A 20,821-nucleotide genomic window follows, 5' to 3' on the forward strand; every position below is an offset into this window, starting at 1 on the left:
TGCATTTGCTGGGGTTACAATGGGGCAAACCTGCAGTTTCTGGTTCTCCCTCCCTGCACTACACCAGCCCTTGCCGTCTGCTCAGCAGTGCAGCTCAGCTGCCGCAGAGCTGGGCTTGCTCGCAGGAAAATCAACTCTTCTCAGCCCTGAAACTGCCCTGCCAACCCCCTGCTTGATCTCACAAGCAGATCAAGATGGCAAAGCTTTATTAATTTGCGTGTGTCCCCTAGGCAGGAGACATAAACAACAAGGTTCACACACCGTGAGTACCACGGCAGATTCCCGTTGGGTTGGAAATGCTGCACGGGTACTGATTCAACAAGACCCAGGGCTGTAAGCTCTGGCATTTCAAACTTTATAAGTACAGAGTGCTGGCTGGAAAGACCTATCCTGAAATATCAAAAAAAAATACAGCAAAAGCTCTGTCCTGGATGCCAACGCTTCGGTGGGGCCATTGGCTGTAGCAGCTAGGGCTCATCACGTGGCATTGCTTTGGGCACGTGTACAACGCCAGGCGCTGCTCACTGGTAGGGCTGCTTGTGCTGTGTTTTGACTCATGCCAGTCATGCCAGTGTTTTCAGAACTGGGGATTTTAAACCCCAAGTTGTTTTGGGCAGGAACGACTTTTATTGTGTATATGTGTAGGACCTAAAAATAGCCCCAACTGGGTTTAGGACTTCAGGTGCTCCTGCATTGGTACAGATGATTGCCTCCCTCTCAGGTATGGGCTGAACCTTTGCTTGGAGAGAGGCTTGAGGCCGTGGGAGCTGTAAGTACCCAAATGTCAAGAGGAAACATTGCTCTCACAAGGATCTGCCCACACACTGTGGGGCTAACCCGAATTTTGGAGAGGGTGCAAACTCTCACACTTAAAAACTCTGTCTAAGCTGCAAATGATGACACAAAGTTAAAAAATTACCTTTAGACACCTAGTTCAGACACTGTTTTCCCCTGAATATAACCTTCTGGTGACCTGTGTTGTTACAGCATCCAACAGGATGATTAGAAAAATAGTAGTATTAATTCCCCACAGAGCTACTGCAAAATAGCCTGCAAGCGAAATGAAGATTGATTGCTGTTTAGAGGAAAAGCAATGCAATGATCCAAAATCAGGAAAGCAAATCAAGCAGAGATTTCCTGTGACAAAAGGTTTTCAATGAAATGAGTGTAACCGAGAGGAAGAGAAAGGAGGAACCACGACTTTTTGAATTCAGCACATACATAAGCAAGTTGAACAAATAATTTCTTCCCTGTTCAAGCAGAGGACACCATTTTACTTGAATTTACTGGCCCCAGGTATTTCTATATGACGCTCTAGATCTGTCCAGCTGTTAAAGTGTCACTCTGGATTTATGCTAGTGTAAGAGGGAACAAAATACAGCCTGCATTTGGTGTGAGGTCCATGAATTTGGAAAAGTCAAAGGGAAAAGTGTGCTTGGAATAGTCCTGGAGAAGAGGGTTTCTCTCAGAGTGGTGGTTTCTGCTGGGGAGAGCAGTCCCCTGCCTTTGAGCTTGTGCATTAACCTTTAGCAGTAGTAAAAGGAAGCAATCCTCTGGGAAACTACAGTTTGACGGTGGGAAAAAAAGATGAACGGATGCAGGCGCTGTGGGGCAGCAGGTCGCAGCAGTGTGGGGTGCGACGGTGGGAGAGCTTGGGCCAGGGTTGGTGCTGGAGGTGCCTGTCACAGCTTTTCCACCCTGCTGTGCCCAGAGCCCCCCTCCAACCTCGCCCTGGTTTATTCGCTGCTGCTGGCTCCTCGGCACAGGGCATGGGCTTGCTCACACTGAAGGAAACCCTGTCTGTGTGGCTGGTGCCCCTTCAGCGGTGTGCTGAGCCCATGCAGTAGACCCTGCCACGGTGTCACTGCTGAGGGCCAGCTCACTGAATATACACACAGGTTTACATGGCTAAGGTGGACAGGTATGTGCTTGCAGCCACATAGGATCAACGTCCTTCTTCCTATGAGACTAAGGGTTATGGGCACACTAATAGTAACTGTGTTTTAGCAGCCCAGAGTTTCAATAAAACCAATTTATAACTCTGCCACCTTGTAGCAAGTTAGAAAATTGCTTTAAAAATTAATGTAATGTCATCCATGCAGAATTATTTCCTGTACCTGCAAGTTTTTAAACCTAAGGGGAGGCAAAAAATAAATACATCTGACTTTTTGTTGTATGCCTTCTGGCAATGTCAGCAGAAGAGTGTGATTTTTCCTTGACCTTTTACTTCAGGTAGGAGAGGAGATCTACTAGATGAGAGGTTTCATCTGTGTGTGAGACATACTCTACTGTGCTCAAGGCCATGGTGAGTAGAGTAACTGCACATCTTACTTGACATGCCAAAAAGATACTGATTCAGTGAAATGAATATAGCATGTTTGAGGGACTGTTGGAAAGAAGCAGTTGTCTGCAGTCACATCAGCAGTTTGCAGCAGCACAAGTGTCCCCAGAGGTTCCTGCTGCAGCATGACCCAAAGGTTCACAGGTTTGCTCTCTATAAAGTATTGCATTAGAGGATGAATTTTAAGAGTGCATTTTAGACAGTGCTAGCAGCAGATTTGCTGAGAAACCTCAGGTTTCAGGTGGGGATTTCTCATGAGCTTCTACAGGTGCAGCAGCGTTGACATCAGCAGCAGATGGAGACTCTCAGCAAGTAACCCCAAAATGTTATCTCATGAATGGTTAGCACTAATCTGCTAAGACAGGCCCATCGCTGGGAGAGATGTGGAGTGCTTTAACCCATCTCAGATCTCTTGAAGCAACTGGACAAGTGCTAGCAGAGTCGGTCACATCACTATGTTTCAGTGACAGGCCCTGTTGAATAAGAAAGTCAGGAGATACCTGTGATGTTTCCTGAGGACCAACCTCCCACAGGAGGGCTTTCCTTTTCCAAAACCACTAATACTTTGATAAATGAGCATTTTAAACTGTTAAAAGTATATAAACCATTAAAAATAGGGAGACGTAAAGGTGTAGGGGGGACCCAAATAAAAGGCTGTTGTGACTATTACAGCAAAACTTCGGCAGGTCTAGAAGTCACTTGACTAACACCAAGTGAAATCCTGCCCTGAATAGGCAGAAGATGGCATTGAAGTCGTAAGAAGGTCTGTGTTTGTTTATCTGCAGGCTCAGGGTCCGTATCACTAGCATCTGGAAAAATTCATTGTGGTCAGATCTTTGCACAAAGTTGCTGTGGGAAAATTTGCTGCTTTCCTGAGTAGGAAGCTGTGGTGACAGGCTATCACACAGAAGAAATGTAATGGAGCAAAGCAGACAAAACCCCAGCCACCAAATGAACTTTGTAGTTAAATGGGGTCCGGCACAACTTTATGGGTTTCTTGGGTTTGCCTTCCTCATGCACTCCCTGACGCCCACAGCACGCTGTTCTGCACAGCCCCATGCTGATGAGGGCTGCGAAGGAGAGCAGCCACCACCACTGGATGGTGTCTTTTTGGCCAAATTTCCTGCCCAAGTTTTGTTTCTAGACGACACGGAGGTCTTCAAGTGGGAGGCCCATGGAGGGCATGTGTATGCTGGCAAAGCCGTCCCATTTTCAGGGCTTGGGACAAAAGGCTGTCTGTGTCACAATATCAGGGGTTTTTAAGCTTCATGCCACATCATTGAATTCTCACCGGTGATGAGTAGCTGGATAGCACAGAGTAAATAAGCAATTAAGTAAGAGTGAAAAATGCCTTGGTGCAAATCAGTGGCTCTCTGTGGGTGCGTTGCTTTCAGCTCTGCTCCCTCACACATGTTTTAACTGTGAGATGCTGAAAGCCAAGATGTCCAAGCTCAAAATTAAACTCCAGTGGCAGAGTCTGGAGCTGAACTTCCCAAACTACATTTTTCCTTGCTTTGTGTCCATGCAAGGGGGAAATAGGCCCATCTCCCAGAACCTGTGCTCATCGGCCAAGTTCACCTTCTTTGCTCTTTTGCGTTATTCTCTGACCGTAATATGTCAGCACAGCTCCAGAAAAAGGAAATGTTGACATTTATAGATATGCTTATATGCTTCTCTGTCCTATAAAGCAAACAAACATGATCAACTTAATCTTTTAAGATAAAAGGCAGACCTGCAAAAGTTACCAATCAATCCAATCACTGATGTATTACATTTTCTATAAATGCACAGACAGGTCTATAGCTCACACCACCCAGCAGGCTCAGGGTAGCATCATTTGTTTTAAATCTTGTTATTCCAATTGCACAGTTTAATTATATTGAATGCTTGGTAGCATACACAGGAAGGAAAAACCCATTTGTCATCATTAGCTGGTGTGTCCTCTGGCCCCAGTACTTTGGAGCTGTGTAATGTTATTGATGGATCTGGTGTATCTCTGGTAGGAAACAAACAAGTATTTAGCCACTTAATCCTTGACAAGACATTGATCTTCACTGGGACAGGTGCTTACAGTGTTCATGTGTTGTAATGTTCATGCAGGAGGGATAAACACCATGCCTAAGTCCTTCAGCACAGTTCTGTCACATCCACCTTCTGCTGCCAGCTTCCTTGGTTAGGTGGGCACAGCTTATGCCTCACATATAGTTTGGAAATGGATGGTGTGCTTGAGCCCACACATGACTTCACGTGTTGGGTTTTGTAGTGACACTGGTAGGAATTCTGCTATAGATCACCTGTGGTGTTTGGGGGATCAGGTGGAGATCACCACCCAGTGACTCCTCCATGCCAGTCTGCCCTGGCGGCGGGGGCTGTCGCTGACTGCTGGTGCTTCAGGGACCCACCACCAAACGCTCTTTGCCGGGTTTCCACCTCCCATTTGGTGCAGCGTGTTGAGGACGCCGGCCCAAGCACTGCTGAGCAGCGGTGGCGGTATGCAGGCAGCACCCTGTGTGATTCTGTGATGCGGATGCTTTATCAGCCATCACCACTGTATCACTAGCAAGGCTGCCATGTTGTATTATTTAATGCGGTTCTGCAATTTTTTGCTTATCTATCTGCTCCCTTCCTGCGCATGGCTCACCTGTCCAGCAGCAACATGGGTGGTTTTTCTGGTATGCAGTAATGAAGAAGAGATTAAAATATAACTCCTTGGCACTAGTAATCTCTGCATAACCTCCCTCTCTAGAATCAGTTAGCTCCTTGGCCTTCTGAAAATATTGAATCAAAGGGTAAATGAGCTATTCCTAAATTTTCATTTATTAAACTGTATTCCTAAATTTGTTTTCCATTTCAGGAAATGGAAACAGAGCAGATGAAACAGCAGCTTTTTTTGGTACACAGGCATCATCACCTTTCACGACCCAGACTGGTCAGACCAGGGAGTTGTGTTTAATTCGAAATTCCCTCGGGCTAAATTAAGATGAAACGACACCAATCAGTTAAACATTTTATTCATGACAGAAGCAAACTGAACTGGAAGGTCGTGGTAGTAGGTGGCAGGGTTTCTCACAACAGGAATTGGGATAAGACTACTTCTGTAAACCGTGTAACCCAGGGTAACCATATACATCAATTCAGGGAATAAGGAGATCCCTCCCGTTGAGTCATGAGGTTTGGAGCAGACCCCCTTGCTTTCTAGAGTCCTCCTCAGAGAAGGGCCCAGGGGCGGCTGGATCCACTCTTAGTCTCAGATTTGGTCAACGGTTTTATGTCTTAAAGGAATGAGGTGTAGAGATTGTGGAAAAGGAAAGAGAGAAGAAGACAGAGAGAGAAAAAGGAAGAGAGAAAGATTTCACCGGTCCTGGGTCCAGCATTGGTTCAGTCAGCTGAGGGGTCCAGTCCCGGTGGGCTTGTGCACCTGGGGCTTCAGTTTGTGTCCTTTTATCATCCTTGCCCCTCCTTTGGGCAGGCACCCGAACTTGTCAGGCTAGTGAGCAGTTTGTGAACCTTTGGGCTTGGGGGTCATTTGTGGAGTAACTTCTCCTTCCCTGCAGACACGGCCATTGTTTGATCTTTGTATCCGAACAGCTTATCAGAACAGGGAGCTGCGCACCCTCCAGCATGCCCTCCCCCTCCTGTTGCTGATGTCTGAGCTGGTGGGCTTTTCACCTTGGTTCCTTGCTGTGCAGGGTTTGTCTTTAAGCAGAACTTGCCCCACCACAATGTTTGAGACATTAACTCTTTCAGTCTCTCCCAGATGGATTTGAATCTAATTTGTTTTCTCTCCTTTGCAGTCATTGCTAGTTCTTAAATGATGGGATAATTTTCCTTCTGAAAAATGCATGTTTATGGAACATTCTTCCGTGCTGTACCTGTGTGAACCCTCTGACTGCTTTCCTGTCTCTGGCCTCCTGCAGCAAAAGTTTTGCAGTTTAATGCTGTATTGGGTCTGTATAGCAGCATATGGTCATTTGTCCGTAAAGGCAGGATCATCTGAGGACATGGGACCCTAAGTAAGTGGTGACTTTGAAAATGAGAAAATGGCCCCGTATCATTAGCTTTTGACTTTTTTCTATGATCTCTCTATCTGTTCCATTTTGTGTGCCTATGGGTGCACAGTGCACCGTTAGCTCATGGTCTTGAGCAGTGCTGTGCTGGAGCCACCAGCCACCTCAGTACCCAAGAAGGCTAACGGTGTGCTGATGTGCCACCCTTGCACCTGGGACGAGGCAGCAGCGCGTGTGGTGCCTTTAACACTCGCATGTACTACACTGCAGAAGTGAACGCTCCTCCTAGTCTGAAGGTGCCTCCTCTTCTCCTAGAAATGAGGAGGCTAACTACAGGCAAATTACAGACCAGTTGGTGAAAGCAGAGGATAAACCAATTTGTTCTCCTGGGAGCACGACAAGGTCAGGCGAGCACGTGTTACAATTACCAGACCTACCTCCACTCTCCTCTGTTCCTTCCCATTAGCAAATATCAATATTTTTGTGTGTGTGTGTGTGTCTTGTGGTTGAGTGAAAGAGATAAAAAATCTGCTGGAGCTCTTGAAACATCTCCACTCCAGTGCAGGGTGCTCAGAAATAAAATGGTTCTTATACTTCCATAACAGCAAAAGGAGTTTTTTTCCAGCTCACGAAATCAATGATGTGAGTCTATAGCATCAACATTAACAAGGCTGAATAGGCTGGTGTGCAGCCTGAAGAGCACTAATGATACGTCCAGTATGTGTGCAGGTCATACTTAAAATTCATTCAAAACAGAAGCACCTGTATGATATATTTCTACAGCATTGTACAAGTGAGGTACTACTGCAGCCAGCCCTTGAATAAAGCATGGCTGGCTTTACAAACAATGCTATCCTTACATCATCTTTGTTTTCCTTCTCCTTGGACATGTGAATGTAAATTGTAAATAAATTAAGCTTTGAATTTGGAATTTTAATAAAGGTGAAGACCTTCCATATACAAAGGATTGCACAGCAAAGTGACTTTTCAAATTGATAATGTAGGAAAGAAATGCTCGTGGTTGAGGGGTGGGAAGGAAAAAAACCAACCCAGGTGAAGGGCGTTTTTGCCTCGCTGCTGTGGAAAAGGTGGTACCTTCAAAGGTCACCCCAGCTGTCTTGTGAAGGTTTGCAGCATCCCATGTAGGCGTTGCCCCTGTTTCACACCACAACCAAAACCACATCATCTAGTCCTGCTTAATGTACTATATTTTAGCAAAACACAAACAGATGTAATTTGTGTTAGTTTAGCATCCTCCAGCACTAAGATTCAGTGGGAGACTGGTGAAAAATGCCAGGAAAATATACAGGTCCTCAGGAGGACCTGGCATGCACAACCTTCTCCTGTCTTCCTTGGAGGACCAAATCCCTGTGTCCAGGCTAGACAGTCTGCTTGCAGGCAGGTGCCACTGGCCTTACTGGCACAGACCTACCATCTCCCAGTGCTGTTTGGCTGCCACCAGCCAAGAGGCCCTCTCCTGCCATGTCTTTGCGTCCCCTGGCCACTTCCAACCTTTGTGCAGGGTGGAGCACATCAGTCCTGACCGTACGGCCGGCCTGTCTCCGTCTCTGTCCCCACATCCATGGTCTTCTCTGCCAGCCACCTCACCCGCCTGGCCTACAACCCTCTTTGGGGCTCTTTCCTAGGCCACCACCTCCAAATTAGCTGCTTCTCACCTGCACTTCCAACCCTCTACCATGAAACACCCATCCTTCCCTTCTCCCTCCTCCATGGGCTGAGTTCAATCTCCTTCTAGTGCTGGCACTGTCAGCCACCACCTTCTTAATCCCCACCGCCAACTGCAGCCTCATGCATGCTCATGGTAGCACATGAGGCTGCACCAACACCATCACAGCCACCATCTCTGGAGAGGCTCATATCCTCCTCTGCTTGCCAAAGGCTGTTCCCTGCAACACAAAACTGCGGATGCTGCCACCCAGCACAGGGCTGGTAGGGTCTGTCCCCTGGAGGACACCCTGCTCTCCCCAGTCCGTGAGGGGAGCAGAGCTCCCAGACAGGAGGCAGTGCATGTGAGTCCAGCCAGGGATGGATCCCACGACACCTACCTCAGCCGGTCCTTGGGGTTCAGTGCTAGAACAGGTGACCCATGACATCCTGCTGTCTCCATCTGAGGGGGTCACCAAACCATGTGGGAGCCACTCAGGGCTTTCTGCCACACCTAGTGGAGGCTGGGCAGTCAGTCCTGCTGGCAGCAAGGCCAGCAAGAGATGCATGCCCCTTCACAGCTTGATTTTGGACTGCAGCACCAACCCTGTCTCTGTCTCTCAGAGATAGAAGGATGGATACTCAGTCGTCTTGTCTCTCACCTGTCCTCCTAAGACCTGCTCGTGGATGACAGAGCTTGAATGGACCCTGCTGACAGCTTGCTCAATGATCACTTAAGCTATGGGCAGGGTTTCTTCCACAGCCTGCCTCAAACTGTGTTCAGGCTCCCCCAGGGAGACATCTGTGCCCTATAGGCAGCAGGACAGGTGCCCACCACATGAGCCACACCATCCTACAGGAGCTCCCTGGCCCCTACCATGCAGTGAGACAACCGCAGCTGTGTGTAGGTGGGTGGCAGGCATGTGACCTGAGTCACCACTCACCCTCGTCCTGCCTCACACGGTAGGGCTTATCACCAACCTCGCACATCACAGTGATTGTGGGCACCACCAGCATGGAGACAGCCAAGGCCAAGGGCTTTGCTTTCCCTGCAAACACAGGGAGCAGGAGAAACCGAAGCTCTTGTGCCCACCTTGCCATGGAGGCGACCTCTTTGGGAGTGACGGATGGTGGGCACAGCTGCCTTGGGAAATAGAGCAGTGTCAGTATGCATGGGGGCAACCTGCTCTCTGCAGCCTGGTTTCCCTTGCCTAGCACTGACTGAGGTGGCAGGACATGTTTGCACAAGTGTGTATGTGGCAACCTGGATGTTTCCTATGACCCACTAGACACTTTTCAACACAATAATTTGCTGTGCTGCCAGTCCGGAGTACTACCTTGGGAAGGCTTATGTCGGCATCAGAGGCACACTTGACAGTCTTGAGACAGAAGTCCCCTTACACGAAGGCATTTGCATCTGTTTAAGTGACAGGTAGGATTGGAAAGTGAGCTGAGCTGTGATGAAGAGGAGCAGGAGGATGAAATGAGACACACCGGGGTGGTAGCACTGCATGTGTGCACCACGGCAAACCTGATCTGAAACACCTTCATAACTGCCTGGCGTGTTTCACATAGGAGTTCTGTCTCAGCATGGCAAAGGCCGCACTCAGCCCCTTCCACCACTCTCGCGATGCTGTCTGTGCGTCTCCCTGCCCGGCACCCTGCCTGTGGGGCCACCCTGGCAGCTCATGCAGGCAGCGCATGGCGCTGAGCTGCCACCTTGCCCAGCCCCATGGCAGCACCCAGTGCTACCACCTTCTCCCACCCTGGTGCCCCACTGTTGCACAACTCCCCCTGCAACGGGGTGTGCAACAGCCGCTCTGCGGGGGTGCAGGGGTTCGACAGGCTCTGACTCCCTGGCTCTGCCTGGGTGACAGCTCACCTGCACAGCCATGATGGGGGAACAGCCTCTCTCCACAGTGGGTGTCTGGCCCCATTGCGGTGGGGCCGTGGGAGCAGGTCCCCAGCAGCAGGCTCTCAGAAAGGCACAGTCTGGCTCCCGGGGCTGACAGCTGCATTTCTGCAGAGCTGACACTCGTGTGACTCATCTCGATGTTGTCTCACACTCTGCAGACACAAACACACTTGTCAACAAGTCTCCCTTGGAAGGGAAAGCACCGTGCTTTAATGGTTTCCACTGCAGCGTTTCCATCATGCCACACCATCAGACACTGAAGCATCCTGCCACCCTGAAACATCACCCCTTGCAAAGCCCCAGGGAGGTATTTACTCCCTTCCCCACTGGTCTGTGGCTTTTGTCCACTTAGCATTTCAGAGTTCAAAACCTTGTCTACCCATTTGGAAGATGGGTGTCCCTGCCTTTCTGCTTCCCCTCAGTCAGTGCATCCACTCTGCAGCTTCGAGGGGCTGCAGCAAGCACACTCAGTGCAGCATTTCTATTTGAAACTGCTCCTGTCCCAGCCACTGCACCCAGATTTTTTTATAGCAGCACGAAGAGGTGGAGTTGGCATCTTCCATAGGAAAGCTTAGTGTCCTGGTTTCAGCTGGGATAGAGTTAACTGTCTTCCTAGTAGCTGGTACAGTGCTATGTTTTGAGTTCAGTATGAGAAGAATGTTGATAACACTGATGTTTTCAGTTGTTGCTCAGTAGTGTTTAGACTAAAGTCAAGGATTTTTCAGCTTCTCATGCCCAGCCAGCGAGAAAGCCGGAGGGGCACAAGACGTTGGCACAGGACACAGCCAGGGCAGCTGACCCAAACTGGCCAACGGGGTATTCCATACCATGGGACGTCCCATCTAGTATAGGAACGGGGAAGTGGGGGCAGGGAATCGCCGCTCGGGGGACTGGCTAGGTGTCAGTCGGCGGGTGGTGAGCAATTGCACTGCGCATCATTTGAACATTCCAGTCCTTTCATTATTGCTGTTGTCATTTTATTAGTGTTACCATTATCATTATTAGTTTCTTCTTTTCTGTTCTATTAAACCGTTCTTATCTCAACCCATAGGTTTTGCTTCTTTTCCCGATTTTCTCCCCCATCCCACTGGGTGGGGGGGAGTGAGTGAGCGGCTGCGTGGTGCTTAGTTGCTGGCTGGGGTTAAACCACGACACTTAGCCTGCTCCTTTTATTTTCCCTACTGCTGTTCATCTCCTCTCCTTTTACAGCCAGGTCTGCTTGTGAGCTGGCACTCACAGTGTGCTCTTCCCTTTAACACTGCTGACTTACTCAAATGTCACCCCTAACTTCAGGAAAGGCAGGAAGGCGCATCCAGAGAACTCCAGGACAGTCAGTCTCACCTTGATCCCTGGGAAAGAGATGGATGAAATCCTCTTGGAAACCATTTAAAAGCATACTGGGGACAAGAAGGTGATTGGATTTACAAAATCATGCCTGACCAACTTGATAGCTGCCTCTAAAGAGATGACTTTTCCTGGTGGATAAAGTGAGAGCAGTGGAGGTTGTTTATCTCAACTTTAGTGTTGAAAGCCTTACTGTCTCCCTTAATACATGCAGAGACAGACTGATGAAGCATGGGCTAGGTAAATGGACAGTGAGGTGGACTGAAAACTGGCTCAACTGCCAAGTTCCAAGGTACGAAGTCCAGCTGGAGGCCAGTCCCTAGTGGAGTCCCTTGGAGGTCAAGACTGGGGCAAATAATGAAGATGCCAAACAATAATGGCCTGGCGCTAGGACAGAGTGTACCCTCGTCAAGTTTGCAGATCATATAAAACGGAGGAGAGTGGCTGATACACCAGGGGGTTGTGCCACTGTTCAGAGGCACCTTGACAGGCTGGAGAAATGGACTGGCAGGAACCTCATGAGGTTCAACAAGAGGAAGTGCAAAGTCCTGCACCTGAGGAGGAACAACCCCAGGCACCAGTATAGGCTGGGGCTGACCAGCTGGGAAGCAGCTATGCAGAGAAGGACCTGGAATCCTGGTGGAAACCAAGCTGACCATGAGCCGGCAACGCGCTGTTGCAGCAAAGGCAGGCAACAGCATCCTGGGCTGCATTAGCATGAACATTGCCAGCAGGTCAAGGGAGGTGATCCTTCCCCTCTACCTAGCACTGGCGAGACACATCTGGACTGCTGTGTCCAGTGCAAGACAGACATGGACTTGCTGAAGCAGGTCCAGGGAAGGGCCACAAAGATGATTAAGGGACTGGAGTGTCTCTCATATGAGGAGAGGCTGAAAGAGCTAGGACTGTTCAGCCTGGAAAAAAGAAGACTCGCAAGGATCTTATCCATGTGTATAAACACCCAATGGGAGGGAGTAAAGAAGATGGAGCCCTTCTCAGCAATGACACTGAGAGGACAAGAGGCAATGGGCACAAACTGAAATACAGGAAAGTCCATTTAAGCTTAAGAAAAAATGTTTACTCTCAGGGTGATCAAACACTGGAACAGGTTGCCCAGAGAATTTGTGGAGATATATTTGGCGATATTCAAAACCAGACTGGACATGGCCCCGGGCAATGGGGACTGAGCAAGGGGTTGGAATAAACCTCAAGAAGTCCCTTCCAACCTCAACCACTTTGTGAACAAGGCCATCATCCTGGGCTCTCAGGCAAAAATAAAGCATCAGCCTCTGTTTGGGAAATGCAGCTGCAGCTACCACAGGCAAACAGCTCCCGCAGTCTTTGTGGCTCTCTTCACATATGTCTTTTTCCTGGCCTCAAACACCTGCAGTGACGCTCCAGTCCCTCTTCCGTGCTGTGACCCAAAGAGCCACTGCAGTGTTTCAGAACAGCATGCTTCCCTTCTCTCTTCCGCCACAGCACCTCACAAATGCCAGATGGTATCTGAGGGTCTTATCAGGTCTTACAGTCAAACCTGGGAGCTTTGGATGCCTGGTTGCCTCCTGAGGGCTGTGATCAGCACGCACATCTCTGTGGTTATAGAGTGGCTGCAGGGTGCATAAGCCTTGTAGTGGAGCAGAGCCAGTGGGTCTTATCTTCAGGACCTTCTGTCAGGTCCTCTCCCCTGCATAGCCTTGCTGGACAGCTGTGCTGCAGCACTTCCTTTGCTTGATGCCACCTAGTGCCTCCTGAGCCAGGGACACCTGGGCCATGTCAGCATCCTGCCGCCCTTCGCTCACCACACCAGTCCCTGCGTGCTTTCACCCCCAAGCTTGAGCCAGCAGGCTCCTCTTCTCTCACAGATCACATAGCCAGGAGAGTACCCATCGTGCTATTGTATGAGCAGCCAACCACTATTAGCATCACCGCAATGAAGAATTGTTACAGCTGGTCAGGTACTAAGGGTAAGCGGGCAACGAGACAATTTCCCACTAGCTATATTGCACACTGATTATCGACACCAATTAAATAGCCCATCACTGAGCCCTTTGGGGCTTACAGCTCGCTCTCTCCCCCCCTCCACTTCTGTCAATGCAGGGTCTGACAAGTGAGGCTCTTTGCCGCCCATGTGAGATGCCAAGGCCTTGGCTCAGTCACCAGCCTGAAGCGCTCAGGTGCTTTGGCTGTACCTGTGCAGGCTGGAGTGCAGGCTGGAGCCCTGCTGCTGGCCCCATCATGGCCATCTCCTGCTCCATCCCTGCCCCAGGTACCAAACCCATCCCAAGGGTCCGTTTGCGTGCAGCAGTCTCCATCTGAGGAGGGTTGCGGAGACTTTTTCCAGCCTAGAGAGAGCCTACACTACCTGCCAAGCTGCTCAGTGTGCCCACCTCCCTGCCCAGACCTGCGCAAGCATGACTTAATTTAGCACTCAGCTGGAGGGCCCTGCACCTCCAGCTCCATGGGGTGATCTAATACCAGATATCACATCTCCCTGTCCTTGCTTAGCTTAGGTTTCAGCACAGCATTTCAAATCCACAGTTGCTGAGTACCACTGATAGCCGTCGAACACGCCATTTTAGAAAGTGCTGAATGATGAGGCGCTAGACCTCACTGGAAAGCATTGCCACCATTTATTTGGGCACCAGATTGACATTCAAGACCAAACTGATGTAAAATCTTCTATGCAGGAGGAGGAGGTGCTATAGCACCCCTCAAGTACTAGTGAGCTGTTGGTGCTAGGCACCTGCCCTGCGCAGGCAGCCCATGCCTGTCCTCCAGCCCCACTGGCTGGCCCCGCTCCTCCTGGCCAGGATGTGTGGCTACACAGCCCCCACATGCCCTGCCTCCAGTGGGACCCACTGCTGATTTTGTGGCATTAAACCTACAGGTAACATCACTTTATTTCATTCTCTCTTGCTCTCTGTGAACTGCTGGTCAGGGTCCTGCTGTGGCTGGGAGGAGGCAGAGGAGGCTTAGGCACCCGGTTTCTGCAGGGCAGTGCAGTCCGTGTGATGCAGAGGTGCATGCAGTAGATTGTGACTTCTGAGCCTTTCAGTTTCTGTTCTTATTCCAAGGTATTCTCCAGGTACTGCACCTGGAAGGTCACGGCATATTACTTTCTAACAGCAGCTGGGAACTAGAAGCTAAATTCATCCCAACATGGGAAACAAGTGATTCCAAAAGATTTCTTTTTTGTGTAAGTGAACACTTGCATCCCCTTCCAGGGTCTTTCAAAGCAGTTCTGTGGTTAGGGTGAGTACATTACTGTTTTCGAGGGATGCAGTGATAGAGGAGCCTGAAAGTACACAAGTTTCAAAAAAGAAAAGAAAAAGTGCTGTGCCTTAGATCACTGTGTTTGAGAGAGCTGTGAACAACAGCAAGGTCAGAGCAGGCAGTTTCCAGATTTCTTTATGCTATTTGGAAACAGAGAGGAAAAGCCCCTCACTTAAGTGCTGGGGCAGGGCCCTCACCTAGGGCTCTTCTGCCACGGAGGCAGTTTGTCTGCTCACTCTTTCTGTCTGTGCTTCCCTCCCAGGTCAGCTTGCTGCCCAGGGCCTGGCCAGCAGTGCCTGTGGTTAGATTAACACCTGTGAAGTACTGCCCTGTCTGAGTCTATTCTCATACCCGTGCAGCATATTTATTAAATCTTTGCTGACAAATACCCATTCAATTTATAGGAATGTTGGTGAAAATCAGGGCAGTTGCTGTGGAGGTGGCAGGTTTGAAGGCAGTTGATGCAGAAGATGCTGTGCTGTTCCCCACACTTCCCACCCCATTTCCTTCTTCCTCTCCCTCTGCTCAGTTCTGGGTCCCTTCCCTCACCCACCACGGCTCTGGTGCTGTCCTTAGTCATTTCACCCACCACATTCACCCTTCACCCCTATGATACCTGCTCACTTCTGAGCTCTCCCCACAAGGAGGGAGAAGGATTTTACACACAAGACTCTCCCTCCAGTGCAGCTGCTTCCCCACAGGTGTCCCGCTGGGAAAAACACTGGATGGTTGCCACCACAGTGCTACTGTGACACCCACTGTGCCTTCAGCCTCTGCCTTGCTTCTCTTCCTCCAAGCTCTCTGTTAAGGGTCTGGAAGAAGCCTGCTACTTCTTGAGCTGCTGGAGGAAATGAGCCCAGCTCTGGCCTTCTGCCCCAGCTGGTCACCAGCTTCCATGGTGGGGGACAGTTGCTGACCATCTCTCCCCAGTCTACGGTGGTGGGAAAGCAGGACACACTCCATGATACTGGTGACCTTGTCCATCGAGCCCCAGCCTGTTCCTGGTGCTCCAGCAGCAGCAAGACACTGTTTTACAGCCATCTCCATCCTTTTCTCACAGCTATAGATTGCTGCCTAGCCTCTCTGATGCTGCAGCCGTCTCATCTACCCCACCTTAAGCATTTCCAGCAGCCACAGGATACACTAGCTTATCAAACTGCATCTCTAAAGATATTTTGTGCTCAGCCATACCCTATCTGTGCTATGTGGCCTGCTTTAAAACCCTCTGCTCATTTCCTCCCTCCTCCTCCCAGCCTCTGGACTGCCTCGTGGCCTGGAGCACTTGCAAGCCCTGACACTGGGAACTGCATTTGGGACACATCTCCAGCTCCAAAGGCAGTGTCTGCCGGAGCCCTTTCACACTGCAGAGCACACCAGAGTGGTTTGCCTGCATTGTACTTCAGCACAGAGCCTGCTGCTGGCATTGTAGACCAGGGCAAATGAAAAGCAACCTGGGCATCAGCCATGCCAGCAAAGACATCTGCTGCACGCAGTTAGTGAGCATAATGATGTGGCAGCTTCAGCCCTTGATCTAAGGTGTTTCCCTGCTGCTACTTACTGCAGTTCAGAGAGGTTTTCCTCCGGTGACAGCTGTCAGCTTCCTTCCAGGGTGCAGGCAGCAAGCTTCTGTTGGGAAACCCAGACCTGTGCATACAAGAACTGGAACAGAGCTCTACACAGGAGTCTGCTAGTGCCCAAGACACTTACATATCCCCCCCAGCAACTGAGTTATTTGTGTGTTTATCAGTTACTTCAGAACTGAAGTCTGATTTTGTAGGCAGTGCCCTCACCAACTGACCACAAGGTCTGCATTGCTTGCTAAGGCAAATAAATGCTTAACCAGGCATGTTCAGTCATGGTGTCCCTTCCTATATCTCTGAAAGCTGTAGCATTTCACCAGATGCCTCACCACTCTCCCATTAGAGTGGTAAAAAAAACTTATTTTAAATTAAAAGGTTAAATTCTTTCCAAAGTGCATCTAGATGCAAGCAGAAATTCAGTGACATATACACAGAATCATCAGTTCAGAGAATTGTTCCGTGTGCACATCACACAGAGCCACTTTGCACAGGATGGGGTCTGATGAAAGCTGATTTTTATCAGCCCATAAACTCACACTCTTCACACAACCAATACTCTTGCGAAACATCTAGTAGCCAGTGTGACAGAGGCTCAGTACCTACTACTTACATCTCATGGATTTCCCAGGGTGGCAGGATGCCTGCCTTGAGCCGGAACCATCTAATGTAGCCCTTAATGGCAAGTGCCTTGTTTTGCACTGGTGTTTCCTCTTTCAGGTGCGTCTTTCTGCTTTACATCTGCAGACTCGTATTCTCTCCTGGAATGAATGGGCTTAAAATCAGGTTAATCCTTCCACCCCCCATTCCCTTCCCAAGGAAGTGGAGAGCACATGCCTTACTCACTCCCTTAGGGTTTCAAGCACACCTTTGGGATGCAGGAACTCAGATTCACCTCTGTTTTCCTCAGCTTGGAGCAGGAGCTCCAGGTTTGCAAGGCAGCCCAAAGGCTCAGAAACCTGCCCAGTTAGAGCCAGAGCATGAGGATGCCTACCAAGTAACATCTGCTATGCCCTTGCAGCCCTTCATCCCCCTAGTCTGTCTCCCAAGCCAGCAGAACTGGTAGAAGAGCTTCTCCTCATGGGTTGTACTGGTCTTTAGCTTTGGTTGCTGCAATCTCTGCCTAGCCCAAAACCAAGCTAAGGGTAATTTCACCTCGTTTGCACAGCCTGTCTTAAGGAATTAGTGTTCACACTGCCACAGGATGCCCCCACTATCTATGGGGGCTCTTCTAAGTGCTCTTCTGCACCCCCATTCAAGATCCCCCTATTTAATAAAAGCTGTCTGCCATGTCGTATTGGAAGTGTACCTTGAGATATTTATGCATAAACTGAGTAAACATAAACAAAACTTGACAAAGGATGCATCCCAGTTACAGGCTGACTGAGAAAGCCAGCTTTTTAGACTCAAATTCACATTCATAACAAAGTAAATATTTACTTAAATACCTTTTTTTATAGGAGCCACGCATCTGTTAAGAGGTAGGAGGAAAGTCTTACCGTGTCTTTTCCCATTTCAGGTCTCAGAACACCATACAACATCTACACATCAGGACAATGAATGTGTCCAACAACTGCAGTGTCACAAATCTAGAACTGTATCACCATGTTCGTCTCCTTGAATTTGTTCTGTATAACCTCATTTTCTTTTTTGGAGCACTATTTAATGCCGTTGCCCTCTGGGTGTTCTTCTGCAAGATAAAGAAGTGGACAGAAACCAGGGTGTATGTAATCAATTTAGTCTTTGCAGACTGCTTCGTCATCTGCACCTTGCCTTCCATGGCTTATTTGCTCTGGAATAAGTCAACCCGAGAAGAACTCTGCCAGTTTATAGAAGCAATGTATTTTATCAATATGGTAGTGAGCATCTACACAATTTTATTTATCTCCATTGATTGATACATTGCTATAAAGCACCCCTTGAAAGCCAGGACCCTCAGGTCTCCATCAAAGGCTGCCCTTCTCTGTGGGCTTCTGTGGCTCTCCGTGATAATCGGTGCCACCTTACAGCTTTGGCAGAGACATGCCACTCTCTGCTTTCAGAAGGACACCACCTCACCCACTACTCTGGGCCTGCTTTCCATTTTCTTTGTTTTTACTCTTCCATTAGTAATCTTGACTTTTTGCTCCCTGGAAGTAATCAGGAACCTTAAGAAACATCTGAACACAAATTCACCAGAGGAGAAATTAATCCAGAAAGCTGTTCACATTATTTATGCAGATCTGATTGTATTTCTAATATGTTTTCTGCCAGCCTACCTTGGGGTACTTGGCAGGTTCATAATGGAGAGAATCGGAGCTACCTGTTTCCTGCTCCTGGTTATGAAGAACTTCTCCTCCGTGACAAGGTGTATTGCCACGTCCAACTGCTGCCTGGATAGCATCTGCTACTACTTTGTGACCAAGGAGTTCCGTGAAGCCCTTCTGCTGCCCAAATCCAGCACTGAAAAAACAGATCAAATCCACCCCTCGCAGACACACACTTGCTAAAGGAAGGGGGGTGGGGGCAGGGGGGACAAAAGCCACCAAACCCAAAAACCCCACCACAACTCTGTAATATCAAGAGAAGATACACCTTCAGCATTACGGGGATAACTATTGCTCTTTCTCTCTAGGGACATCTTTGTTAAGTTTAGCATTACTAAGTAAGTTCCTTGCGATTTATACTCTATGCTTTTATTAAACAAATGAGTGATTTCACAGAGATGTGTAAAAGTGTGTATGTAATCACTGGTCGTTAACATGTCTCCATTCCACCCTCCAGCACCTACTTGTTACTCATACAGGAAGACAGGTGACCCATGTATGTCTCCCTGGTTTAGTTAATTTTGCAGCTAAAGTCACAGAATCGTAGAATCATTTAGGTTGGAAAACACCTTTAAGATCATCGAGCCCAACTATCAACCATGCCCACTAAACCATGTTCTGAAGTGCCTTGTCTACGTGCTTTTTGAAATACCTCCAGGGATGGTGACTCAACCACTTCCCTGGGCAGCCTGTTCCAATGCCTGACAACCCTCTCAGTAAAGAAATCTTTCCTAATATCCAATTTAAACCTCCCCTGCCGCAACTTGAAGCCATTTCCTCTTGTCCTATCTCCAGCCACCTGACAAAAGAGACCAGCACCCACCTCACTACAACCTCCTTTCAGGTAGTTGTAGAGAGCGATAAGGTCTCCCCTCAGCCTCTTTTTCTCCAGGCTAAACAGCCCCAGCTCCCTCAGCTGCTCCTCATAAGACTTGTGCTCCAGGCCCCTCACCAACTTGGTTGCCCTTCTCTGGACACGCTCCAGCACCTCCATGTCTTTCCAGTAGTGAGGGGCCCAAAACTGAACACAGTACTCCAGGTGTGGCCTCACCAGTGCCGAGAACAGGGGAACAATCGCCTCCCTGCTCCTGCTGGCCACACTATTTCTGATACAGGCCAGGATGCTGTGGGCCTTCGTGGCCACCTGGGCACACTGCTGGCTCATATTCAGCCAGCTGAAGTCAATTGATCCTTATTGCCAACACATACAAAAGACTATATAATATATCATTTTATCTCATTGTGTATTTCGGGTTGTCTGCATTACTAAAATAATCCAGTTCATTTTTATCATATTCCTCTGGTGGGCTGGGGGGGGCGGTTCAGACAGTACCAGCATATTACTAAGTACATGGCCCTACAAAACAGCCTAGACTCTGCTGACTGCCCTTCCTCTTCAAGTCAATGGGTCAGATAGACGTGAATGAACACTTTGGGGATGAAAGCAAGACTTGTCCAATGCCATAAAGGCAAAAAGTCGAGGAGATTTCAGAGCCGATTCCTCCTGCCAGCTCCCCTCCTGCTGCACTGCTGAGCCCTGGCACAGAGACACCTCCTTAGAGCAGCCATCCCCAAGGGACTGCTGCTCCCACGCATGGGGGAGTCCTTTGAAATCTGTCTAGACACTTGCCACCCGTGCATTGCTATTTCCTGGGTTTATGTTGTGGCACCAGGCTGGCCCCCAGGTTCACCCTCCCAGCCGCAGCTCATGGTCAGAGTATCACCCCCCCAGCTGAACCCCCCAGCTGGACACAGCTTGGTCCGGGTTTCTGCAGCCTGCCCACATTGACACCCCTAACGTTTCCATGGGGGAAATGCATTTTTCCATGAGTCAGCAGCCTAGAAAAGTCAGAGGAGATGGGGAGTGGGTTGACCCCTGTTGTGGTTTAACCCCAGCCAGCAACTAGGCACCACGCAGCTGCTCACTCACTTCCCTCCCACCCAGTGGGATGGGGGAGAGAATCGGGGAAAAAAAAGTAAAACTCATGGGTTGAGATAGAGACTGTTTAATAGGACAGAAAGGAAGGAAAAAAAAAAACCCTAATCAACCCCATAATAATAATAAAAGAATTAGAATATAGAAAATAAGTGATGCACAATGCAATTGCTCACCACTTGCTGACTGATGCCCAGTTAGCTCCCGAGCAGCGATCCGCCCCTCCCAGCCAACTCCCCCCAGTTCATATACTGGGCATGATGCCACATGGTATGGAATACCCCTTTGGCCAGTTTGGGTCAGCTGTCCTGGCTGTGTCCCCTCCCAACTCCTTGTGCCCCTCCAGCCTTCTTGCTGGCCGGGCATGACAGGCTGAAAAATCCTTGACTTAGTCTAAACACGACTTAGCAACAACTGAAAACATCAGTGTGTTATCCACATTATTCTCATACTAAAT

The 20,821-nt window shown here is 49.0% G+C and overlaps 1 protein-coding gene across 1 annotated transcript; it reads left to right on the forward strand.

The window, feature by feature from the left end:
• The first annotated feature begins 1,944 nt into the window (after positions 1–1,944).
• On the forward strand, positions 1,945–18,825 carry LOC128149489 (G-protein coupled receptor 35-like). Its single transcript, XM_052804760.1, is given in 2 exon segments — positions 1,945–2,305; positions 17,642–18,825. A coding segment is annotated over 1 exon segment (933 nt). The 5' UTR covers positions 1,945–2,305; positions 17,642–17,678; the 3' UTR covers positions 18,612–18,825.
• The last annotated feature ends 1,996 nt before the right edge of the window (positions 18,826–20,821 follow it).

The sequence above is a fragment of the Harpia harpyja genome, chromosome 12, assembly GCF_026419915.1.
Source record: "Harpia harpyja isolate bHarHar1 chromosome 12, bHarHar1 primary haplotype, whole genome shotgun sequence".
In the NCBI taxonomy this organism is placed as follows: Eukaryota; Metazoa; Chordata; class Aves; order Accipitriformes; family Accipitridae; genus Harpia; species Harpia harpyja.